A 27,410-nucleotide genomic window follows, 5' to 3' on the forward strand; every position below is an offset into this window, starting at 1 on the left:
GGAGCTCTCATATTTCTGTTACTATGACTGATTTACCCCAAACTGCAGGGCTCTTTCCTGCCTTCCATGTGTTGCTATGTAGCAACTGACAGCACTGTTCTTCAGGTCCTGCTGAGGTCTGCTCTCCCATCTTCCCCAGCTAAGCACCACTCTTGTCCTTAGTCAATGTCCTACTTAGCTGAGGTACAGTCTCCAACCCCTTTGGGAGCTTCCCTGGTTTTCAGTCTTAACACCTCTATCAACCACCTATCACAAGCGTCATGTGGAGTCCATAATTTAATTTATTTCTCATTATCTTTACAGTTAAAAATGTCACGCTCCAGTTCTTCCAAGAAATTCACATTACTGCAGTCAACATTCAGTGTTTCTGAGATGTGTCATTTTCTGCTAGTGCTTTGCAAAATTTTCCCTCTGCTTTTGTTTCTTGATTTTACTGGAACATTTTACTCTGCTCATAAAGGATATGGAGTCTCACAAATTGTAGCAGTTCATGCCTTGCTGCTTCTGATGTGTGTCCAGCTCAGTTCTAATTGTGGAATCACACAGTTTCCTCTCCTTGGCATCCTTTGGAGCAGCATAGACCTGGATCACAGTGGAGTTAAAAATCTGTGTTCCTGAACAAGTCATGATGGTAATTAAGTTGCCTGGTTTGTAGCCAAGTGGTGCTTTTCTGTCCCTATCACTTAGGATTCTGCCAGTTCCTCTTTTATGCTTTATTTTGTCATGTGAGAAAACGATCTCACTATCTGCTGTCTCTCACTTGCCTGGCCACCTGGCTTTTAAGAGGCCTTCTATGTCATGTCGCTACCTTTGTAATTCATTCATTAGCAAGAATATTTCACCAGGGTGCCAACACAGTCTTATATTCCAGGTTCTGTTAGAACTAAAGAGGGGAGGTGATTTTTACCTGTTAGACATGCTGATAATAAAATACTACATATAGTTCTGCCTTCCACACTTTAAAAAGGATGCAGGAGAATTTCACTGGATCAGAAAAGTTACAAAAAGTCATTTGAGGGCTGTAGGAGATATGTTCCTAGGAAATGTATAGGGAGCTGAAGGTGTTTAGCATATCAAAAGGAAGATCAAGAAGAGATATGATTATAGTGTATGAGTTCCTTCAGTAGAAGAAAACATGAAACACTAAAGGGTTTTTCAACTGGTAAGGAAAGGCATAAAAGAACCAAAGGCCAGATATATTCAAATTAAAAATAAATCTGAAATATATTTCTAAAATTTTGTGTGATTAACACACTGAACACAGTTTCAGACAAGTGGTAGATTCCCCTTGAACCTTCAAATCTTCCTCCATGGGAACTGTACCCTGTTTTTGAGCAATTTATCTGCGATAACTTTGGCACATGAGCTTGATGCACTTTTGTGGTTTTTCTACCTTCTGATCTCTCAAGATGTGAAAATCCAGATACACATGGTGCCTGGTAGTGTTCATAAGTTGAACTGATAGGTGGGATACATGCCCCTATGCCTCTTTCCGAAGGGCCAGCCAGCCAGGGAAATTGTTCCAGTGCTTCTGCCCACCACTTGTAGTGCTGAAACCAGGATGCACTGAAGGGGCCATACAGCATGGAAGATACAGAAAAACTCAAACTGCCCTAAAAACTACTGTGTGATTTATAGTCATGCTTGGAAATGTCTGTGGAGTTAATGGCAATTTTTTGTCTGTAATTCTTCAGGCTGATCTCATTACAGGTGGAGGAAGTCTTTTCCTTTAGCAGCAGCATGTAAATAATAATTCCTTAAGAAACAGGATTGTCCAAAGTTACTATTGTCTCATGTTTTCAGTGTGACAGCTGCTGGTCATATGCAGCTTTCGGCCTTCTCAAAATGGCTGTCATTTTTCATGGTCCTCAGTTTGAGAAAATGGGACAAAAATTTCTCGCTCATTCTGCACCACTTTCTGGTAACATAGAAGTTCACCTTCGTCCTCAAAGATTCTTTGTCCTCCATGGAGAGACAGCTGTAGGAAATAAATTTATTTTTAGAGAACATTTTAACTGATATAAAAGTAAGCATTGCTAAAGCTTTAAAGCTTGGAATATTTGTATATAATTTCAGTAAAACATAAAGGGACATTCATCAACTTGAGCTTTCCAAAGATATTTACATTTGGAAAACAGGTATTTTCCAAACAGGTACTTATTTTTGGAAGGATTTTGTTAGCTTCAGTCCTTCTAAGGAAATGTAATATAAAAAGGAGTCCTGTGGTTTTCCTATTGGAGTCTGTCAAGGTTATTCTAGGATAGGGTTAGGGTTTAGGTATTAGCTTAATAAAACCAGACTTCCTTCACTTTTTTTGGTCCCATACAAAGATCTGGTGAGGACAGAGGATATCTAACAAAAAATTATTTCATTCTTTTTTTTCTTTTTTTTTTAGGATAATTTGGCATGAGATCAAACAAAGTTGGTTTTTTATCATGAAAAATATCAACTACTAATGGGAAAAGATTGCAATTTTTCTTACAGTGTCATTAGATTGGAACATCATACCATTTTACTGAAGCACATGTAGTAAATATGCGTCCCTTGTGCTGGATGCTCCTTGAGCCTCAGCACTTTCAGGTTAGGTGCACATAGGCTGCATCTCCTGCAAGGCCAGGGCAGAGGACCTGGCACAGGGTGAGAAATCTGCTTTCACCTGACTGTGTGTGCATAGAGACACTCTTAAACCCAGACCTATAAAGCACAAAGGTGACAGTCCTTAATGGAATAACCCTATATTTTTATCAAATTATCTGAGGGCCCTCGAGAGGATAATTTTCCTTTAAAATGGTTAAGGTTTTTACTGTAAAAAATTTTCCACTTCACTTCCTACCCTTTGCATGATTTTAGGAAATAACAAGCTGGTGATGGCCTGTTCATGAAGATTTATCAAGCAGGTGATAGATATATATTTCTCAGGTAATCTGTTCTAGATCTGGTGCTATTAGGAATATTTCATTGCTGTAGGAAAGGTGCACAGGTAAAATCAAATTGTCAGTTGCTCCTTTTTGCCTAAATAAAAAACCAGCATGGACTACTTATGTTGCTAAAGTGTTATAACTTCAAGAATTGAAGAAATCCAATCTTGTAGCCCTGATGTAGACCTCGTAATTTTACACTCATTGCTTTTTTCTGATGGATATATGTGTGGTAGCTTTTGTTGCCTGTTTTTGAGTGAGGGGTGGATTATTTCTGCATTACTGGAAAAATGGCTTTCTGATTCTTTTACTGACTTTAAGAGAGTTTGGACTGGTTCTTTAAATGATTATTGGTTGAAGACTCAGTATTGTTGCTGTCCTATTTTTGAGGGGTATCTGCTCTGAAAGAAACTATCAAAAAGTATTTAATACCAGTGGTATTTTAACCTACTACAGCTTTGAATGCCTGATTAGAATATTTGTTATTTTAAGGAGGGCTTCGTATTCTTCACTGCATCCTAAATAAAAATTTGACCATTTATGTACATGTACAAAACTTGTATTGACTATCAGCTGCACTGATAGCAACAGCTTTATTTTTCCTTACTATTGCTAATTTAATTTCTCATTCCCTATCATCCAAAGAGTTCAAAATAGAAGAAAAGCATTAAGCTGAGAATGTTACATGACTTTGAATTTTTTTCATTGTAGGATAATTGAACCTTGTTACAATATGAGCTTTGCACTAGTTTAGGCAGCTGCACAACAGGCAGTAAATAAAAAAAAAAAAGACAGTTTTCTCGTAGTAAATGTGATCTGCCTGTGATAGCACAATGCTCATTTTATGAAGCTGCATTTATTCTCATAATTGGCTATTTCCTATCCTTAAATGGCTATTTTTTCATGTCTGCCACCTTTTTATCAGTTTATTGGCCCTACAGTGACCACATTAGCTTTGTCTTCAAAATCAATTGACATTTTAGGAAAAGAGTTTGCTAGATATTTAGTTTAGTGAATTAGTGGCATGTAGTACATGTGCTTATCACATTGAATAATTGCTGTTCAAAGTAGAGTGTTCAGTGGCTAACCTATATATCAAATGTATTAATTTATTTTACTTCAGTATTATTAGTGGTTTTATTTAGAGCAAAAAGTTGGCAAAACTCATTTTGGGATGCTATAAGTATTCCAAATAGTGCTTTTTCACAAAAATTCTCATCCCAAGCTGGCATTGCATTTGACACAGACATTGAATTTCTGTACATGCTCAAATTGCAATCTAGGAATGTTGAACCTTGTGCATTATATAAATTGAAGTATTAAAACATCTAAACCATGCACAAACTAATCACCAACACTAAGATATTATTGTTTTATTTAACAGGTTATAGTCAGCTCTTTGGTAGCAGAGATCTTCTTCTTCCTTCTCTGCTTTGCCTTATATTTCTAAAGATGTTGCAAAGCTGTTTCTGCTGTCTGGCATGTATGGAATCATTCCTCATTAGTTCATGTACGGAACACCCAGAGTTACTCAGAAGGGGATCAAGCAGGGCAGACTGGCTTTAGCCACTCTGCACACACTCTGCACAGTTGTATGTAGTCCCTGCTCATTACAACCTGAGACATTTTATTATATAATAAAATGACTGTTGGGGATTGTGGCATCAGATTTTAGCCTGAGTGCCTGCATGAAGATTTGACCAACGCACAGTTTACTGCATGAGAGCTGAGCCTTTCAGGAGGGTGCATAAGTTGAGCTTTTCTATGCCCAGTCATCTTCATGCCATCGCAATTAAGTCCATGTAGAATTTTATTTTTTAAGAAAGGATTTTTACTGTTGTTAGGTGGAAAAGTGTTCACATGAAAACTTATGTTTTGTGTTTATACAAGAGGTGTAATTAGAAGTAAAATATGCATCTGAGCTGGATTTTTTAAACTTCTCTTTGCATTTGAGTAAGTATTAGCTAATCTTGTCTCTAGTATCATTAAATTCTTATTAATTTGATTTTTCACTTCAAAACTGTTTGTGTAGCTCTAAAAAGAAAGAAACAAGCAGCATCTGTTAAAGCTGAAGAGAAATTTAGAATTTTTTTTGGAAGCTGGGATGGAGTTTCTGCTTACTTGGGTATTTTGTCCATTTGCATGCAAGCAAGCCAATGTGCTCTTGTTCGATGTGAGTAAAATCACATGCTGATGGAGAATGTGTGTTTCTAGGTGCCAGGTTGACCTGTCGACCCTGAGTAAAGAACAAACCCACAAGCTGGAGATGCCGCTAGAGGAGGGAGAGGGATACCTGGTATTGCTGGTCACTCTCACAGCCTCAGCTGCAGTCACTATCTCTGACCTCTCCATCAACTCCCTAGAGGACCAGAAGGAGCGAGAGGAGATACTGAAGAGATATGTATGAAGTTCTCTTTCACCCTTTGTTAAAAAAATATTGGCCTTTATAAAAAATAATTATTATGAGGGGAAAATCTAAATGTATCTCTTCTATTCTAATCACACCTAGCCAATGACAATCATTTAAACTAGTTATTAATATACAAGTAGTTACAGCTGGTACAAATAACATAAGGCTACAAATGCTCTTCATACAATAAGATATTTTTTACATGGTAATTCAACTGTTTGAAAAGATGTCACATAATGAAAGTAATTTTACTGCCTTGCAGATAAATTTTACCAAGCAGAAAGTAACTAAGGGATCATGCAGCAACTGTACAGTTTCTAGTGATTGTTTATGCCAAATAGTTTGAGGTGCTAATGGTTTTCAGCTTTTTTTGGATCATCTGTTAAAGGGCAAGAGAATCTATTTTTTATCTTCATATTAGAGGCTGAAGCACATGAAAATAATTGTTTCAAACAATGTTTCCATTTTAAAATATTCTGAAGCAGATTTTTTAATATCCCAGTGTCCTCACATTACACAGAATCTTTGTAGTTTTATCAAAGCGACAGAGAGGGGAGCTCTTACTCCAGCGTTTGCTAATACCTAAATCACTAAGAGTGACTGTCTCACTGCACATGAAGAAAGAAAGAAAAAAATGCTATTTCCACTTGCAATTACAAAGCTTTTATTGTACAATGCTGCCAGGTGTTTAGAAGGGCTTCTCTAGACACTCAGCCATTAACCAAGCTCTGACTATCAAAGAGGATGCTTAATTTATTTTTAAGATTTTAGAATATTCCTATTCCATGACGGACATCCTTTCAATAACTGAATTTAATAAAGATGTACCTTATCAGGCTGTGCAGATAACATGAAGTCCTAGTACTAATGCTGTACAATATTCTTCAAACAGATTAGCAGGATGTGTGCTTCAGCAAATTTATTCTGTCTATCTCCACTGAATCAGCTGTCTGCTAATGCTTGTACAACTCATACACCAATAGTGTTATCATAAACACAATTTAATAGAGGTGACTTAGTGAGGCTAAATATAATATTCCAAAATGAACTGAAGGCTAAGGTATTGTCCACCATCTCTGAAAAATAATTACAATTAAGAGAGTTATTGCACATTTTGGAATCTACCAAGACAGTCTGCGGTTGTCAAAATAGATGTCTCTAAATGGAATAATTTTTTGATGGATATGTTTTTGAGGTGCCATAGTTCTTGCTACCAACAGCAACAATAACATATTTCTGTGGCTTATTCTATGTGATGATATGGCAGACGAGTGATACTGATGGTTTTGATTATTTCAGTAGCAGTATAGAAACATGCTATGACTGTACTATTAATCATTTTTCCTAAATCCTCAATTTTTTTCCCCAGTGTAAAGCATAATTACGTGGCATAAGATTGATCTGGTTTATTCCTGTTTCTTGCATATACAAGGATATGTGTCTGTTCATATATTTACATTGCTGTCTGCATTTGAAAACATTTAAATTTTGGGAAGATATTCATATTGCAGAGGTATGACTTTCTCATGTGTTTCTGAAAATTGTGGCATTTACATACCTTTTTGATAAATTCTACGGTTTTTATTAAAATTACCAGCAGAAGAAAGAAATTACCAGGATTAACTTAATTCAAGTAGTTTATTTTCACTGATGTTGAATTTGCTTTGGTATTCATATCTCCACTTCAGAACTAATACAAAGACAACGTATGCAATTAGCAAGATGTAGAGTTCCCTGTTGAGTGGCAGTATTTTGGGGTTTCCGTTCTCTTAAAAAAATCTAGTTTCCATTTGAGAAATGTATTTTGCACCCTTTCTACAGCCAAAAACAGTTAATGAGCTGACCTTGCCATCAGATCAAATAGCCTTAGAAAATGACTCTATTACTGTCACTTAACCATTTGTAGCTGAACATCAGAGCCTTACAAATTAAACAGGCATTACTGTTTGAACCATTATTTTACCACAATTGTCTGAAAAGATTAATTCCTTTTGGGGTGAGGAGGGGGGCACATTAATGGGTACAGACCAAGAGAGATTGTATGACCTTTTCAGAACTGGTGTGCTGAACTCATGGTCCCCCTTGTCACAGTTTAAAAACCAGAGGAGCTAGTTTAGAGAAGTTGTTAGCATTCCATTTTTATTATGACATTTCACAGTCATCCGATTTAATGTCCCTTGACCAGATTGTCCACTGTGAGACGATGGGCTTGAAATGTTATTTAGAGCATTGATAAAAGGTGAGCAGTTCTAAGATGACAGCGAGTCATAAGGCTGGTGGTGTGACATTAATTTTCTCCATAACAGAGATGGAATAAGACGTCATGGTGACAAGCTGTCAATCAGTACTAGCCCCTCAGTGTATCTCAATGCCATAGGATGGGGTATTGCTTCTCCCATAATAGAGCCGAACTGAGATGCTCTTCCTGACAGCTGCTGCAGCCATACAGAAAATATATTATACAGCCTTTCATTAAAAAAATAAAGAAGACTCATCTCCAGAGCATTTCAATCTTTACCCATCTACTGAGGGCTGAAAAGATTCCCAGAAAATCACAGATTCCTCTGCTATGGAAATTCTAGGCTTCAGAAACTATGTGGGTTTTTGATACCTTGAACAATAATCATAAATAAGAAGGCAGAATATCACCTGATAAACTATTACTTAAAGTTATATATTTAAAGTAATGTGTTAAAGTAATTTGCTTCTCCCAGAGCCTCTGTCGTGGCATGGTATTCATTTTCATCAGTATCCCTAGTCAGTATGTGTAGTAAAAGAATCTAAGCCAGCTACTTTCTGGAAATAAAAGTTCGAAAATTCTGTGGGATTCTAACAAAGATGTCAAAGCGAAATACAGCACTGGCACCCTTTTGAAGAGTGACCTAACCAGGATGAAATTTGGAAAAAGGGGGACTGTATGGCATCAGAGGAAGTGGGTGCCTTTGCTTGTCTTGCTTTGTATTCGGTTTTTGCTTTGTTTTATTTCTACAGCTTGGTGTTTTGGTCATTGGGAAACTTGAGTAGAATGTGGAAACATATTTGTAAATCCTGTCATTTTCATCATGCATATTACAGCAGAACTATCTCTGTTCTGGTACCAGTTCTGATAAGAAGCTTCCAAACCCTGATCATCATTGTAATAAATGAAGGATGCCAAGACGCTTTTGAATTATGTCAGTGCTATCTGTAACACCATCTCTGCTACTCTCAGTTTGTAAGCACATAAACAAGGGGTAGAGTGTGTGCTGATTGAAGCTGACCATCAGTATTTTGAAGTCATATTTATGATGACTATTTTATTAAAATTGGTAAAAATTATTTACTGCTATCCCATTATAACAGGATGCATGTATATAACATATGGGCTACTATACTTAATTGGATTTTTAGTTCAGTGTAGCAAGGTCAAATCTTCACTGTAAATAGTAAGTGGTCAGCTGGGGTTTGTGAAATTAATATCTGTGATTTAACTGTTAGAATTATCTTATTAATAGAAAGACAGGGATGCATATTGTATATGTAACATCTTAATAGATAGATTTTCTGTGCAAAAACATACTGTTGTTTTTGCAAGCTGACATTTAATATTTCATTTAAGCAGCATCTGGGGTTTTTAGATTCAGTGATGTAATTTATTCTCATTTCTCATAACAGTAAATTTTGCCGTTGTAATAAATTAGGAATTGTTGATTTGATGTTTTTCCTGATGTTTGCTTTTTGTAGAAGTCTGGACATTGTCATAGGCAGTGGAAAAAGTTTCACCACATTAAAATTTTAGAAAAGACTACAGGCATTAAATACATTAGTCCAGATTTTAAAATATTTTAAAATAAAGGTATAGGCTAGTATTGATGAACAGAATTTGCAAAATTAACCACAAATGAGACCACATATATGGGTTTGCAAATCTAATTTTAGTTTATTCTTTTGGAGTTCTAGGGGACTAGGTTATCTAAGAACTGAACAATAGAGCCAGGTTAGTTATTAATTGATTCCAGATTCAGAGTTGCATTCCATGTTCTGTCATTTAAAACTCAGCAAATTTTAAATAATATTAAAAGCTAGAGTTTTAGATTATAGCATGTCACATCTCATTAGTGCAATACTCCCAGTTTGTTCGTTTTAGTTACTTGAAAAAAGAGCAGCAATGGAACATGTTTTTTAATAAGCTTTCTAAATCTGTGTTGGATCAATAAATGCAAGTGTTAGTGTAGTGTAGTGTACTCTTTTTTCTTCCTCTTTTTAATACATGTAGACATTGAAGAAATTTATGCTGAAAAATATAATGATTTATGATAAGAGCTTTCTGCCATGGAATTGGCAACATATTTTAATTCTTTTTTTGTCCTTTCTGCATGTGATTATTATGAACATTACTAAGATTTTGTTATCCTCTTTTGATTGCTTTTGCTGATGTTATTCGCAAGCTTATATAGGCGTATATGGTTTATGCAAGCTTGCATATAATAGTCAACTACAAAAATCTAAATTGGCCCTAGGTCACTGCTCAAGACAATACTGGAGCCATCAAAGGGAAAATGTAATTATAGGTCTTGCAAAATAATTCAAGGAGAAGAGTTGTTTCATTTTTTGCATTAATTTTTTTAGTAACACTGCTGTAATTTCAAATTTTGAAGTACAGTTATTCCCATAGTACTGGGGGATTAATTCACTAATATTTGTCTTACATTTAATCACTCATATTCTAACTTTTCCTTTGTAATTTTCATTGATAAGTTAAAGCTGCAAAATACAGGAAGAAATGCAAACAACTGTACATTCTTCATTGAATAATGTTTAGAAGTCTGAGTATGTAGACAGAATTACAGTAACTTACATCTGGGCTAGGGAGGAGACTATTAATATTACTTTTGGTTAGTCTCTTTTGCAATCCAGAATTATTTTTCTTTTTATTATTTTTTAGAGTCCAATGATGATGTTCCATAACATCAGCGATGTGGGATTTCTTCAGGTGAAGGTCATCAGGGCAGAAGCATTGATGGCAGCTGATGTCACAGGCAAGGATTCATTTAGTTTCTGTGACACTTAATACCGTAGTGAGATTTGGTTTTTTTTAGAACTGGGAAAAAAATGCTTAAAACAGAAGTCTGTCTAAAGGTTATATTCTGTTTGTGCACTTTCACCTTTTGCTCATTAATGAAAAAATCTAAACACAAACAAACAAAACTTTTGTAAGCAAGGCAGCAAATAACTCTAATGCTAGCAGAGCCCTGTGTAGATTGTTTCTCATAAAGGTGAAATATACATTTTTCTCCATCAGACATCCTACAAAAATTATGTAGAAGAAATTTCTTTTTTTAGTGGATGAAACTATACAAATTTATCAACATTAAAGCTGAATTCCAAGGGACAAGGCAAATAAAGGGTTCCAGACTTTACTACTTTAAAGCTGTTCCCAAAAGAGCCCCTTGATATATGTAAGATATTTAGCAAGGCTGTTGTTGGTTTCAGACATTTCAACTGAATGCAGTTTGCTGTAGCTTCTGCTTATCTTTTTACGATAAGGGAAATAAGACTTTTAAAAAAATTTTCTATTTTACATTGTAAGTTGAATGGTTCATTTGACATATTGCTTTGCAAAATAAAGAAAAATATTTCAGCCATACTGACCGTATTTCTGCACAAATGTCCAAGTTATCTGCTTTAAGTACAATCACCTTCATACCACCCAAGTGGAATGGAGCAAAATGAGCTGCATCTGTGTCAGAAAATAGCCTTCTCAGCTTAAAACAATAAAAAAAACTTTTAGAAATGGGAAGAAAATAAAAGGAAGCTAGAATAAATGTTCTGTTACAGGAGAAGATATAGATATAGATATAGAGCAGCTTCTTCATTTTTTAATATTTTTTGATAATTAACATGACTACCAGTATTTTGGAAAAGGTAATAGTGCAAACATTTTATTGCTGAAACTGATCATCCAGTTTGTGGCACACAAAATAACAGATTCTATTTTTGGTGAGTTTGTAGAAATGCTTCTAAAGATCCCTTCATCTGGTTTGACCTTATAATCCAATGTTGTCTGAACAGAGAGAGAGATTAAGTTATTCAGGGGCAAATGGGATAATTCAGTCCCTGACCTTGTTCAGTCTTCGACTTTTCAAATCAACATGTTATTTGTGCTGGCTGAACAATTTTTTTGGAAATATATTTGATTCAATTAAAGATGTACAGAGCTACCAAAAATTTTCAGACATTGTGTTAAGGATGACAGACAGGAAGATGGGGAAGAGTGCTCAGTATCTTCCCTGTCCTGCATATTCTGTTTGTTAGTAAGAAAAAGCATTTATACAGCAGACGTATTTTGTAAGATGGCTGCACATTCCAGATGTCACAGAAATCTTGTATATTCTGGACAAAAATAACTGCGTATTTTGAAAAGAGGATGAAGTGGTTTTTTTATCTGCTGTAGTAGTTTAGCTATTTTTAGTAACTTGTAGTTATGTACAAGTTATTAATTTAAAATTAAACTTTATATAGTAATAGTGAGAAACAAAATAGGTATTTGGTGATTGTCAATAAACCATGTTTGCAAAAATTGTGTAAAACCTTGACCAACCTTTATTCAACTGAGTATTTAGTGTGGAGAGTGCTGTCGTCATTGGTGTTACTTGCACCACTAAGGGTTGCTTCTGTGAGTAAAAGGTAAGGAGTAGTTTGCTCATCTTCCTGTATTGTGTTTTCAGAGTTAATCTTTTGCCCCTGAGTCTGAAAAGTAGCTAGAACAACTCTATAGTACCTGTGTGTTTTGCTCTGTTCCCTGTCTGCTGAACATATCCCATTTCACTTCCAGGAATATTTTCATGTGAAGTAATAAATCAAAATTTATTAGTTTGAGCTGAGTAGATTTTTAAAATCCTTAGTATTCCATCATTAAACATAAGCACAGAGGGAAAAAGATTTCTGTAATTTTTAAGTAGTCATCAATCTTACTACCATTGCAAGGATTTTTTTTCCTTTCAAAATGTGAAATTTTTCCATTGTACCATACATTGAGCAGCATTGTAATACTGTATTAACTCTCTGTGAATAAAGAGCAATTGAGACTCCTGTTGAATGAATGACTAAAAAGCACAAATTACTTTTTAATGAAACCCTCAATTTTACTCCTTTCTTCCGAAAGCTCATAGCCTCACTCAGTGGAATGCTGCTGAAGTAGATCAGTTTAGTTAAGCCCCTAATAAATTGTTGATAGCCAAAGGCAGTTATTTTCCTCCAGTTTCAATAGTCTAATGTTGGACGGTGTGCTTCAAATCCTTAAGGTTAGTACAGATTTTTTTTTTTTTTAAACAGAGTGATTAAGGGTGGTGGTTTGGGTCTCAGCTTAGAACCCCCCTCACATGTTCATGCAATGAATAATGTGCGAGGATAAGCTGAAATTTCACTTAAGTTGTAGGCAGGGGAGCAAGTAGACATTACCAGTTTTGAAATGTGGTGCTGCTGGAACAAGCCATAACTGGATATTAAAAATACCCCAGAAAAGAACAGTCAGACAGACTTCTTGCTCAACCCACTTGCCAGGAGGTCGAGGAGAGGAAGAATGACTGAGGGGTTGAGAGACTCCCCACTGGTGCTTGAAAGCTCACCTTGGTTTTTGCTAGAGCTGAAAAATAGGGTATCTTTCAGGACCAGGGCCTTTGGAAAAATTATTGGGTCTCTGAGGTTGTTTCCCCTAGAAAAACAATGTCATTCCATGGTCAATACAGAATTTTAGGGATTCTACCAATGCAACATTATGTTCTGTTGGAAATTGTGGTCACAGCAAATACACCTTTCTGGAAATTATGTATTTTTTAGCATAATTTTTGGAAACTGTAATCTAATGAATGGAAAGTTATTGGGAATGAAGTTTACTTTTTCCTTCTCTATCTGAGAAGAAAGTTTCAACTGGATCTTCCATTGTGTTTTAGCTATTCAGTGCATGGCTGTTTTCTCCCTAAATCCTGAGCTACAAGAAGCTATTTTCCTGTTTCCATACATCTTTGCTTGCTTGTGGTATCTCTATCAGTCTTTCTCAAGGACTTGGCTGCTTGTAGAGCCCTGGCAAGATAGGTGCTGTGGCTGCAGTAACATCCTTTGATATGAAAAGATTTTTTGATGGTTCAGTAAAACCTAAAGTATAATGGATTCATCATGACAGTTGGCTTCTGACGTTTATGCATATGGCTTTCACCTAACCCATATGAATTATGGGTAGTAAAGCAATAAGCCTTTCAGGGTGATACAGTTTAGTGTTAGGCAATAGTCAGATACATATATTCCCTCTGCAGCGTAGTCAGGTATGGGTGGGTTGTAGTGGAAGGCTGCTGGCTTTTCAAGGCTGTGCCTGTATCTCCTTTACTGGGGCAGAAGCATTGCTCCTTTTCCTTGTGTCATGAAATAAAATTCAAAATCTCTGCCTTATCATTGATAAAAAGTAAGCAGGGTGGGAAAAGATGTGCCACAGGTTTGATCGATCTCAGCAGAAGTGCTGGTTTTAAGGAATAATAGCAGCTCAGATTCATTAGCAGAGCAAAACTCAAGCTACATAAGATGGCCTGAGTAGAAAATAGCTTGTTTTGTAGTCTTTGGGCTTTAATTAAGATGTGTTCAATTCTAGCCCCCTGGCTCCCTTCTTCCCCTGCCCCCACCCTTCTTGCTGTGTCACAGACCAGCGATCAGACGCTTTCAGATGGTCCAGCCCATGACTTTGACCTTCTGCGAGGTCTTGTGTTCCCTGGGGAACCGTTCAGCTCATGAGGTCTGATTTCACACTTCCAGGATGCCTTGGCTCTCATAACAATGACAGGGAGACAAAGCCCTTTAGAGTGGGCCGCATGGGGACTTGTTTAAATTGGAAACTAGAGAGGAGTCAAGGAACAAGGTTACAGGCTACAGAATAGTGCTTTTAATAAAGAGCTCACAGCTCTGGTTCAGCTCAAAGAGGGCTACCTCTGTACAATTAATTGAGACATTTATCTGGAGCATCTTAGGCCTCCACTTTCTCACAGAATTATGTGATAAATATCAGCTAAGAGGCAAATGAAGTGTGCATGAAATGAATTTTTAACACTTTGATTACTGTGTCTTCAGTCTTCATTAGAAGTAAATTTATTTGTATTTCTGTCCTCATTATTAGTCATTTGTCTGTGTTTTTTCTGCGTAGTGTGATTTCAGAACCTTATATATCAGAGAGATTTTACTAAAGAGCTCGGTGATGTTTAGGTTTGTTTTCAAAAGCCTTTCAGGCTTTTTCTCCTCTAAAGAAGAGAAACTAAACATGGAAAATGAGTCAGATTTCCTTTTTTTTTTTTCTTTTTCAGTTTTATGTCTGGAAGTCAGCCTCTCTTCTAAGAAAATTCCATGTTAAGATTTTGATTACAGTGCTTGAAAGTAGGATGAAGAGACCAAGATAGCTAATTGTGCTGAATGTAAATGTCTTTTCTAAAATCTGTCCTGCTAAACTGTCCTAACATCACATGTGCAAAAATGGTCTCTGAAATGGTTCTTCAAATGCTAGGAAATGTCAGAGCGATGAACACAAACATTAAATTCACAAAGGTATGGAAGCCCATGCGTATAAAATTGAAGGAATAAATTCACAGGCCCTTTGGAAATACGGTTCCAAAAGTAATTTGCTCTGTCAATTAGTGCAAACAGATTTCAATATACACTTAAACTATCTCCACAAAATACAAAAATCTAGTAGATGGGCAGTATTCTATGGTAGATAAAATATTTCATCAAGTCCTATCATATAGGTCACCTGGAGACTTTGGTCCAATATCATGTACAACAAAGCTACTGAATTTTAAGTACCAGTTCTAGCATAGTAATGGAAAAATCAGGATTTAAAAGATGTTTTTTAAAGATATTTTATTAAAGTATATTTTTTGTTAAACATAGCATTTATAATTATACATACAGTGAAAAGATGGCTTGGGATTAATTCTTTTTTCTGGAAATATTCCGTGGAAATGAGTTTAACTTCATTGTGGCTTTACACTGACTTGCCTTGTAAGATACCTCAAGCATTCATGGTATCAGTCTGTTGCAACATGTTTGCATCAGCACAGATTGAGTGGAATTATAATTCCCATTTTAAAGATGGAAAACTAAGAAAGGTTAACTGCCTCAGCTAAGGCCAACAGAGCAAGTCCTTGTCAAAGGTGGCATTTCACTTGGGTTCTGTACTTAATCCATTAGATAAGGCAGCTTCTCATGCTATTGAGCCATTCCTCCTCCTGGCCAAAGGTCAGACTGACTGCTCTGCTGCAAGCAGCTGGCTGGCAGGGAGCTTGGAACAACATTAGTGACATTAGTGTCTGCATGAGTGGCACTGCCCCCCAGAGTCATGAACTGGCTGCCTTGTCTTCTAAAAAAATAACGGCCTTTTTAGCTGTGGGGACTTAGATCTGTAATGGATAGGCATGGCCAGAGGTAGGGGAGAATCATAATAGCCTATGAAATATTCAAACAATATTTTGGCTTTCATAGCCATGTTAATGTTGGCTGAACTTTGTGAAGTTATGGTTTGAGAACTTGACTTTTAAATGTAGAAATGGAATTGAAATTCCTTATCAAGTTTTTTAACTGTCCAAAGCATTTTTAGTTCAATTTGGTAATGTAATATCAATAATGCAACAATTATATAATACTTAGTTTAGAATAAGGCTAGTGATCTGATTAAAGTTGGTTCATGGTGTAGCTAATGCTGAAATTGACTTTTTATCAGTTTTTTTAACTTTATGAACTGTGAAATGGAAAAATTATGAAATTATTTGTTTCTCTGGAGTTTTATTGAAGCATTGCATGTTTTCCATAGCCATGGTAGAAGTATCTCTGCAAGACTTATGGGTATCTAACCCAATGCTATCTGCTTCCCCTTGTGAGTTAATACATAAGAAGTGCAATAAGTTTTAGAGGACATGTAGATCTCCTATGTGCTCTCTTGCTTGCACACACTCTGAAATTACATCAATGGTGATTCCTATGAAGAGCCCATGGCAGCCTTAATTAAGAGAGTAAGCCTTTCTGCGGTGACTGATGGTCTTTATGATTTTTCATTTTCTTTTCTCCAGGATTCAGTGGAATTTCAGTGATTGACAGCAGAAAAGCATGATGTTTATTACTGTACACAAGTGTTTTCTTCCTTTCTAAAACAGAGAATTTTCCTACTGCATAAATATAGATGTTTCAATTTTTTTTTTTTACTAAAGTCTTCTGTTTTACAATATTAACTGGTTAACATGTAGATGACATGCAGTTTTCTGGAGAAAAATGCCTGTATTTAATAGAATTTTATAATGAAAAAAAATCACAGTTGAAATTCTACAAAACATGGCAAAAAAGATGGGCAAATTTAAGATTTGACAGCTTTTCATCAAAGAAGAGTCTGCTTTGTGTACAAGTGGAGCTAGGAAGTGAGTGCGAAAGTGCAATTATATTGAATTGTTTGAAAGAACTGCTATGTCTCAAAATTAATTTTTTCTGGAAAACAGTTTGCCAAGAATCAAAAATTGATGTTGGACAATTTGCACCTTGGGGACCATTGAAGGACAGGTCTATATAAATTGCCCAGAAATATAATTTATACCATATTGCAGTTTGATAGCTCTAACACTCAAATAAAGTTCATAATTAGACAAATAAAAGATCCTTGCATCTGAATTGGTCATGTGTCTCTACCATCTCTTGTGAAAAAGTAGTACTTTTGTAGTTGAATTTGAGATGACCCCCAATGGTTTGTTGTTCTACCTGCCCCCTACATTGGACAGTTCAGCTCACTTCCAGCCTGGAAGGTAGGCTGTGGTGGTGGGTGTGAGACCAGTCCACCAGCCCATGACCATCATTATACGAGGGTTCACAAGTCACCTGATAGGTTTGGTGCTTCTTTATGAATTTCAGCATAGAGTGCCAGATGAAAGTCCTGTGTTGTTTGAACTGATGGAAAGGGCCTTTCCCAGACTTTTCCACTAAAAAACACAGGCAATGTGGTGCTGTGGCTACCTGAGAAGAAAATCCAGAAGCTAAAATTGTGTGGAGATTAGGGCTTTGTTGTTTTGATTTTCTAACTATTTTGAGAAGCAGTTAAAGGTTGCTTTTATCAGTCACTATTTAGGTCTCTTTTCCATCATGAAAAAGTGCATCTTATATTTTCTTGCGGGAGAAAAATATTTAGGTGACCAGTCAAAACAGATAATGAATCTGAGCTTCCAACTAACTTTGATTTGTTTGTGAAGGACTTCCTGGGCTCTAAGGGACTTTGAGTTTTGAAGAAAACAACAAATAACACATCTCTTGTTCCTGGTTGCTATCTCTTTTTGGAAAGGCTCTTTTTTGGGCTGATTGCAGGTTATGGGTGTACAGTTCATCTAGGGACATGTGGTAGTTCTGAGAAATAAGATGACAAATAAAAGACTAAATTAAATTAATGTGTGCATGATGTGCAGTGTGAGGGACACAGTGCTGACTGAAGTAAAATACTTTTCTTAGATCTAAGTAAGGTAATCTCAATTTGTGCTCTGGTCTTGCAATGTCTAAAGACGTAGCATAGCACAAACAAGGGTATCTGTCAAACTAGATGCAACATGGGGCCTAAAATTCAAAAGCTTCAAAGATAAATATAAGACAGAATTCAAAGCTTCAAAAGATAAATAGTTCTTTAGGGTTTTTTTTCAGTGGTGGCATACATTACGGAGTAGAACTCCTAGAGTTCATTCTCAGATAGTCTAGTTCTGTAATGGGTAAAGGGGGAAAAGGGGTGAGGGATATCTGTCAAAAGAGAAGTTGCTTTTCCTTCCAATTATGCATATTATGTATATTATGTAAATTAGCAGTTTATTTCTATAATTTCAGGAGCCCTTAGGACTGTACAAGTAGACACCAAAAAGCAAGAGACCTTACTGCAACAGAATGCATAAACGAGATTTTTGTATTGAGGTTTTCTGCAAGTTTGATTTCAGTAAGTTGAAAGGTGTGTTTTGTCTTATTGCTACCTACTTTTATCATGAATTCCTGCAATCAGTGGTAGGGTGTGATAGCAGTTAGCCCCACTGTGGTCATGGGATACTCAAAATTTTCAGTGTTGGTGTTGGTGCTGCTGGGAGCATGCTTTTAATGTGTGCCTTAGGCAGGTGGTGGTCATCTTACTCTTGTACAGCACTGACCACATGCTTAGGATTGTATTCAGAAGTTTGTTGTGGATGTCTGCCTGATCAATAGCTAAATGTCTGTAAAGTCACTGGAACAGTAGCTGGAGGCCTACAAAAAGCACAGAACAGGGATTGCTAGTTGGAAGATCCTCAGTAGACACAGAGGGTTTGGTGGAATTTCTTGACATATGACAGGTTATATACACTTATATACAACAGTTGTGGTTTAGTCTATAGTGAAAGGCATTGTCATGACAATATAATATAACTGATATAACTGAGCATAGGCAGCACTAGTCTAATCAGATACTTTTAGAAAGGATAGAGGGAGAGCACATACTCTTCTGAACATGTGTGGTTCTTTTATATAAAAATGAGGAAAACCGTTTCTGTATCTCTTGTTTGAAATAACTAATCACATTAACTGACAAAAGTTGTCTGAAGTTGCCTGTTGTGTTGTGCTTAAGATGCTGGTTTTGAATAATATAGTGATGTTGGATCTTTTGGGTCCTCCTAGAGACCAAGGAGACCTAAGGAAATTTTTTACTTTTTTAGTGCTCTCTTAAGGCTTTCATTGGGAATGATCCCATAATTTGGAATACTCTTGCAATGCAGCAGGTTGCCAAGGCTGTCAGTGAGAGTTAAGATTGCAGTTACTCTTTCTAATAATGACAACTTGAAAGATGATAGATAGATAGATAGATAGATAGATAGATATGAGTTTCAAGTCTTCGTGCATTGCTCTGTCTTTGTCTTTCTGAATAATGTTCATTTATTTGTGTTAGTGTTTTAATAATGTTTGCACATACCTTATGTTGAGCCTGTCAGCCATGAGTGGTGCCTTTCAGATGCCCATCTTGGTTATGAGTGTTTTAGCATATGGAAGAAGTGCCCGTAGGCAATGGCGAAGGTGCATATGGGAACTTCATAACCTCTTTATATGATAAAACCAATATTCCTTAGCAGAGATGTTCAAAGCTGGGAGACTTTGTCAGCCATGGTGTTTGAATCTTCCATTGAACCATTTCATGATATTGCCTCTATTCAAATTTGTTCTTGTAGTATTTTCAAATGATTGGAGAAAGGAGGTATGAAATGTTGACTGTCAATGAGGGATTTTTTCATTTCTGAAAACCATTTGTCTTTGTTTTGATTGAGAAGCTCTGTAATTAATGTTACATATTATTGATTGATACCCATATAAATCTATGAGAAGAGTCATTGAAAAAGTGCATGCCAAGAGGCACAGAAAATAAATAAATGTAGTAAATACCCTCTCTTTATTTCTAAGCAATGGCCTGTATATGCTGCAATGTAATTTCCTGTGTCTGTATATGTTTCATAAGCTCAACTCACATTGCACCACCATCTGCAAATATGATTGATAATACTTCAAAAATTGAGATGCAGTAGTCCACCTGCTGTGTCAGTGATGCCTTGTAATTTTAACTGTCTTCTGGTTGCTTCTTTTTCAAATACTGAAAGCTAAAGAACTCCAGTAATATAAATAGTTTAGGTTTCCTACTACCATTTAGCCTCATGAAGTAGGAAAACCTTGAGATGTGTGGCACATCCATTTCTGCTGACTAATGAATTGAATCATTTTTCAGTGGGAAACATTCAGCAATATATGATTTTCTAGACAAGGTAAGCATTAATTAACTATGATTCACAATGTGTTTAAAACAATTATTCTTTATCATTAAAGTTAATAATATGCACATCAACCCTTGATGTAGTCAAAATCGATACTGCAGTTTGGGAGATGTGGTCCCTAGACAGCTTTATCTAAGTATTGATTTCAGTGTCATTTGTATAAGGTGTGAAACAAATTATGTGCTTCCCTAATATCATTAATGTAGCCCCACTAATGTAGCTACTGTAGCTACTCTATTTATGGTTTCTAATAATGGATGAAAAAATAATACACAATTATTGAAGACATTGTGAAATACAATTGTATAGTATGCTAGATTTAATTGTGGAAGGCCAATGCCAACATTCAATATATTTTGAAGAGTTTACTGCCCAAAAAAAAGTCTGGAGAGAAGAGCAAGCCATAAGGTACTATGCAACTCAATTGTTCATTTACATCAGACAAAGTTCCCCTGGGTCCAGGCAGCTGCAATTTGTTGTTCGGCCTTCTACTTACATGAAAATAATGTGTACACTTGTACTCTGCCAAAGGCAAAGGTTACTCCCTTCAGTTACTGGAGAAAATAAAAATATAAAAGCAGGATAGCATGTCTATGTCTTGGAGAGCATTTATAGCTCTTGCCATTACTGTCATAATTTGAAATATTAGTTAAATAATTTAGTCCACAATGTGATTTCTTCCCTTTATTGCCTCTTTATTGAAAGAGATCTTCCCACCATACCCCTCATGTTCTCGTTAGTGTTCTTTCCATCATAGCTGTTCCTTAGGTCTACCTCGCTACCCCTCCTTAACCTTCTAGGAAATTTCAGGATTGTCCTTAAACCCTGCAGATACCCATTCCATCACCCTTCCTTCCTACCACTTTGGAGAGCTCCCTTTTCAGACAGCCAAGCTGTTCTTAAGCATCAGATTCAGGTGTCTACTTTTCTTCTTATCCTTTTGTCCTAGTTTGGCCAAAGATGTGTGAGGGCAGAGCCTGGAGCCATGTGGGCCTGTCTAGACTGTTATTCTGTACCACTCAAATCATTGCTGGCAGGTGGAAGTCACGGAGTCTCACTTCCGAGATGAAGGGGTCATGACTTCTGGTGAAGGAGAACAGGGGCAGTGCAGAGGTTTGGCAGCCATTTTCTCCCTTTCTGGGGGAGTGTGTGGTGACTGGAATGGTGGGTTGGTGCTGGCCCTGACTGTAGGATTTGTCTGCCATTGTGGTTTTTTTCATTGTCTTGGTCTTGGGGAGAAAAAGTGCAGGTGTGGAAAGTTTGTGTGTCATTGTTTTTCATTGTCTCAGGCTTGTAGGAAAAAAACGTAGTGGAGGGAGTGGTGGGGTGGCACCGTCTGCGACTCAGTGAGCATTTTGCATGTAATCACCCTCTACACTGTTACTGTTTGCTTTCTATCTCATTGGTGTTTCCAGTAAGTTGTTATCTCAATCCATGATTTCTGTCTTTTGTTTCTGTCACCTGAGGGAGGGGTTGGCGGGGGAGAAAAGATGTTGCCTGTGGTTTAATTTCCAGGTGGGCTTAAACCATGACAGCCTTTAATTGGCATCCAATGTGGGGCCTGAAGGGTTGAGATTACAATAAATCTGTACAGAATTGGTTGGAAACAATTTTTACCTAGGTATTTTGTATGAAGTATGGAGCCTCATGCTTCCAATATTGCTTGTCTTTTCATTTGTGTGTGGTACCTAACCCTGTGTATACTTCTGCATGTGCACTATGTGCCCATTACAGTGCTCTTTTTGAGAGCTGGGAGAGGAATCAGGATTTCTTTGTTGATGTACTGTGTGATGGCAGCTTATGGCATGATAATATCAAGGGCAATGAGGGTCACTTGTGATGTGTTTTCAGTGTTTTCTCCTGCCCTGGTCGTGGGTGCTACCTTTGGGAATTCATTAATAATCATACTAGGCCTAGGCCTGTGGGGGGGAGCAAGGGAGGATGATTTTCCCCAGAATTTCACCCTCTTCCCTCAGGCTTGTTACAGCAGCTTTTGAGAATTTTGACTTCCCTTTGGATGTTAAGGAAAGCATGATCTTGTTGCTAATTCTGCCAGGTCTCCTCAATGTGGTCTACACCGTGTTTAGATTTACAAAAGAGATTTCTATGAAGGTCATTCAGAGATTTGCCTGGAGGATGCATAGTCATGAGTACCATGGAATGTGAGAAAAAATGGGCCAGTTTTGCAGGAAATTCTCTGCTCCAATAGTTTGGAAGTCACCCCTCAACAGCTACAGCATCTTGTTAAAGTGGCAAGGAAAATGCTGTGACAGCTCCAGAGAGGAGCAACTTTTTCCAGTGTCTTGAGCCCTAGCTACAATTTTTCAGAACCTGCTCTTCACTAGACAGCACGCTCAGGGGGAGGAGGAGGAAAACAGACCAACAGGCACCACGGCCACTCAAACTGCAGCTGAACCAGAGGAACAACCTGTGCTGGTAGCAGCTGCCCCTGTACAAAAGAAGAAATCCAAGACCATATCAGTTCACATAGGGATGCAGAGGAAGCAGGACCTTCATCCTGGAACAAGAGGAAGAGGCAGGGCCAGAGATAATCACCAATCCATATCCCTGGCTGAGCTGTGATATATCTGAAGAGATTTCAGCCACCAGTTGGGTGAGCCCCTACTGACCTGCCTGGTCTGATGTTGAGATATTGAAGCCCATTATATGAAACTAAACTGTAGTGAAGCCAAGCACCTGGGATCCCTTCCCCAGGATGTGGGTGTTGACAAAGGCATTTGGAAGAGGACAGAAACACGCAGCCTTCGGAGGTGACTCCTTTCAACTGTGAGAGAAAGGTATTCTCTCAAGGATGATCTAGTAGTGCACCCAGGGAGATGGGACACCATGGAGAAAGGTATCCAGTACCTGAGAGAATTAGCTGTGCTGGAGGTAATCTATAGGGATTCAAATAACGAGCAGTCCCCTGTAGATCGAGATGAGGTCCAGTGTACACAATCCATGTGGCAGAAGTTTGTATGGAGCTCATCATCATCGTACGCCAACTCACTGGCATTGATGTCCATGAAAGGAGAACAAACAGTGCTTTAGGTGATTCCCTGGCTCCAGCAATCAGAAGATCATATTTTTCTTCCTCCTTTTCCTTCCTCTGTCCAAGACTGAAGACAGAATAAAAAAAATTTAGGAAACTAGAGAAAACATGTCCCACACCGCATCAGTATGGACCAGAGTCTCTGCTATTGGGACCAAGCAGCCCCCTGCTCCAGAGAGAGGGTACACACCAAAAGGTAACCTGTGGTTTTAGCTGCATGACCACAGAGAGGAAGTGGGATGAAAAACCCACCTCTGCTCTGGCAGCATGGATATGCGAGTTGAGAGGAAGAACAACCACTGCAGGAAGATCTTCAAGGAGGAGATGCTACTCCAGTTTCGAGTGGGCAAGTCCTCAGACCAAAGAGCTGATGTTAGTTTCAATCCTCTTGAAGGGACCTCCAGACCATATCTACGAGAAGGGAACAACAAGTACTATGACCAGAATTAGAGGGGCCCTTCCTCCAGCCAGATGGAGGAAAGGGACAATAGCATCTACTGGACTGTGTGGATCCCATGGCCTGGCATGTCAGTCCCACAGGAGTATCAAGACTTAGTTGACACCAGCACACAATGTACCCTGATGTCATCGAGATATGTAGGGCCAGAATCTATCTCCATTTCTGGGGTGATGAGGGTATCCCATCAGCTGACTATATTGGAAACTAATGTAAGCTTGACCAAGAAAGTGGAAAAAACACCACATTAAAACTCGTCCAGTATTCTTGGCACAGGTTACCTCAGGAGGGGATATTTCAAGGAGCCAAAAGGGCATCGCTGGGCTTTCTGGGTAGCTACTGTGAGGACAGAGGAAATTAGGCTGTTGAACACCTTACCTGGTCTCTCAGAGGACCCTTCTGCAGTGGGTCTGCTGCGGGTCAAAGAACAACAGGTACCAATCACTACAACAGTGCACCATTGATAATACCACTCCAGCTGGGACTCTGTGACCCCCATCCATGAATGATTCCTGAACTGGAGAGCCAAGGAGTGGTCAGGAAGACTTGTTCACCCTTTAAGAGTCCTATATGGCCAGTGTGCAAGTCCAGTGGGGAGTGGAGACTGACAGTGTACTACCATGGCCTGAATAAAGTCACACCACCACTGACCGCTTATTTGCCAGGTGTGCTGGAACTTCAGTATGAACTGGAGTCCAAGGCAGCAAAGTGGTGCCACCACTGACATTGCTAATGTGTTTTTTTCCATGCCTCTGGCAGCAGAGTGCAGGCCACAGTTTGCTGTCAAGTACACCTAAAACTGACTACCCCCGGGGTGGACACCCAGGCCCACTCCTTGTCTTGAACTGATCCAGACTGCACTGGAAAAGGGTGAGGCTCCAGAACACTTTCAAGACATTAAGGATGTCCTTGTGTGGGACAACACAGCCGAGAAAGTTCTTGAGAAATGGGAGAAGATAATCCAAATCCTCCTGAAAGCTGGTTTTGCCATAAAGCAAAGTGACATCAAGGGACCTGCCCAGGAAATTCAGTTTGTAGGAGTAAAATGGTGAGATGGAGTCATCAGGTTCCAATGTGGTTAATAAAGTACCAGCTATGTCCTCACCAACCACCAAGAAGGAAATACAGGCTTTCCTAGGCACTGTGGGTTTTTGGAGAATGCCAACAGTCAGATTGCAAACCCTCTTTATCATGTGTCACAAAAGAGGAATGATTTCTCGTGGGGTCCTGAACAACAACAAGCTTTTGAACAAATTAAACAGGAGATTGGTTGTGCAGTAGCCCTGGGGCCACAAGATAAGATGGGAAAGATGTGCTCTACACTGTAACTAGGGAGAATGCTCCTTTCTGGAGTCTGGCAAAAATAACCTATGGGGACTCATGGATGAAGCCTGGGATTGTGGAGTCAGGGATACGAAGGATCTGAGGCCTACATCCCAACTGAAAAAGAGGTCTTGGCAGCATATGAAGGAGTTCAAGCTGCTTCAGAAGTGATTGGCACCAAAGAACAGCTCTTCCTGGCACCTCAACTGCCAGTGCTGGGTGGGACGTTCAAGGGGAAAGTTCCTTCAACACATCATACCACTGATGCTACATAGAGTAAGTGGATCGCTCCGATCACAGATGGAGCTCAAACAGGAAACCCAAATCACCAAGTGATCTTGGAAGTTACCATAAACTCTCCTGAAGGAAAAAATCTTGGATCATCATCATCATAAGAGAAAGAGATGGTGGCGTGCTGAGGAGATGAGATGATATAATCAGCTACCTGAAAATGAAAAGCAATACACTCCCTTCTCTGAGGGTTCCTGCTGTATTGTAGGGACAAATTGAAAATGGAAAGCTGCCATATGCAGTACTATGTAGCAAGTTGCAGCAGGTAGTGAGGGACAAAGTGGATCAAGATGCAGAGCTGGAAGCCATCCAACTGACTTTAGATGTCACTGAACAAGAGAAATGGCTAGTGCTCTACCTCTACACTGACTGATGGATGGTAGCAAGCACTCTGTGGAGGTGGTTAGACCAATAGAAAAAGACTAATTGCAGTGCAGAGGTAAACCCATCTGGACTGCCGAACTGGGGGAGGACATCATTGCCTGTGTAGAGAAGTTGGCTGTAAAATTGTGTCATGGATATGCACGTGTACTCAAGAGTCAGGCTACTAAACAGCATTGCAAGAACAGACAAGTGAATTAAGCTGCCAAGATTAAAGTACCTGGTGGATCTGGACTGGCAACATGCGAGTGAATTTTTTCTGGCTCGGTGGGCCCAAGATGCCTCATGCCATCAGGGAAGAGATGCAACATACAGATGGGCACATGGTCAAGTGGTGGACTTAATGATGGACACTATTTCCCAGGGGATCGATAACTGGGAAACATGCTCTGTGATCAAGCAGGCCAAGCAAGTAAAGCGCCTGTGGTATGGTGGATGATGGTCAGAATATAAATATGGGTAGGCCACATCGCACTCTGCAAATCTGCCAGAGTAAGCACTACGTGTTGACAATGGTGTAAAGAACCACTGGATGGCCAGAGATGCACCCTGTGGCTCATACCTCTGCCTGGAACACCATCTTGGGCCTTGAAATCAAGTCCTGTGGTGATATGGCACCCCAGAAAGAATTGAAAATTGAGTTGTACAACAGGACTCACTTCAAAAATAACTTCAGAGACCCCTGGGCCAGAGAGCACAGTACTGAGTGGGCATCATATTCCCTGTCATGCACCAGCCTCTGGGAAAACTGAACAGTACAGTGGACTGTTAAAAACCACACTGAAAGCAATGGGTGGTGGGACCTTCAAACATTGGGATCTACATTTAACAAAGGCCACCTGGTTAGTTAACACCCGAGGCTCTCCCAGTCAAGCTGGCCCTGCCCAATCAAAACCTCCACATACTGTAGAAAGGAGTCAAGTCCCCATGGTACACATGAGAAATGTGTTGGGGAACACAGTTTGGATTAGTCCTGCCTCAAGCAAAGGCAAACTCACTCATGGGATTGTTTTTGCTCAAGCATTTGAGCGCTCTTGGTGGGTGATGCAGATGGATGGGGAAACACGATGTGTACCTCAGGGGGATTTGATTTTTGAGTGGGAATAATCTGTAATGTCAGACTGTGTATGTAATGTTGGTTTCTGAATGACCCTGCCACTGTGTGCCATAACTACCATGGCCAGTGGGCATGGACTGCTCCAGATACCCCAGTCATGAGCTCATGATGCACCTTGCAACCACCTGACAGCACAGCAGCCCTCCTGCCCTGGAAGACATCTAGGACAGAACTCACAGGCATGGACTTAGTGAACACAACAGACATCGTGGAGGGACAACCATTGACAATGGAAATGATACCTATGCTTGTGTATATTTTTTAGTATATATATCTTTGTAAATACTTGAAAGGTGTAGGCTCTGGCTATGATGTAGATGGTATAGAATAAGGAGTGGGTATTGCCCTAGTTTGGCCAAAGATGTGCGAGGGCAGAGCCTGGAGCCATGTGGGCCTGTCTAGACTGTTATTCTGTACCACTCAGATCATCGCTGGCAGGTGGAAGCCACGGAGTCTCACTTCCAAGATGAAGAGGTCATGACTTCTGGTGGAGGAAAACAGGGGCAGTGCAGAGGTTTGGCAGCACTTCTCATTTTCTCCCTTTCTCTTCTTCACGTTTTCTCCCTCTCCGGGGGAGCATGTGGCAAGTGGAATGGTGGGTTGGTGCTGGCCCTGACTGTAGGATTTGTCTGCCATTGTGGTTTTTTTCAT

The 27,410-nt window shown here is 38.7% G+C and overlaps 1 protein-coding gene across 9 annotated transcripts in view; it reads left to right on the plus strand.

The window, feature by feature from the left end:
• Positions 1-27,410, plus strand: part of MCTP1 (multiple C2 and transmembrane domain containing 1) — a 239,916-nt gene that overhangs the window by 95,778 nt on the left and 116,728 nt on the right. For all 9 annotated transcript variants that reach the window (XM_039567121.1, XM_039567126.1, XM_039567127.1 and 6 more), the window contains exons 9-10: positions 5,133-5,319; positions 10,253-10,346. In XM_039567121.1, coding sequence (XP_039423055.1) covers positions 5,133-5,319; positions 10,253-10,346 — 281 coding nt within the window. The remainder of the gene's footprint in view (positions 1-5,132; positions 5,320-10,252; positions 10,347-27,410) is intronic.

Source organism: Corvus cornix, chromosome Z, assembly GCF_000738735.6.
Source record: "Corvus cornix cornix isolate S_Up_H32 chromosome Z, ASM73873v5, whole genome shotgun sequence".
Lineage (NCBI taxonomy): Eukaryota > Metazoa > Chordata > Aves > Passeriformes > Corvidae > Corvus > Corvus cornix.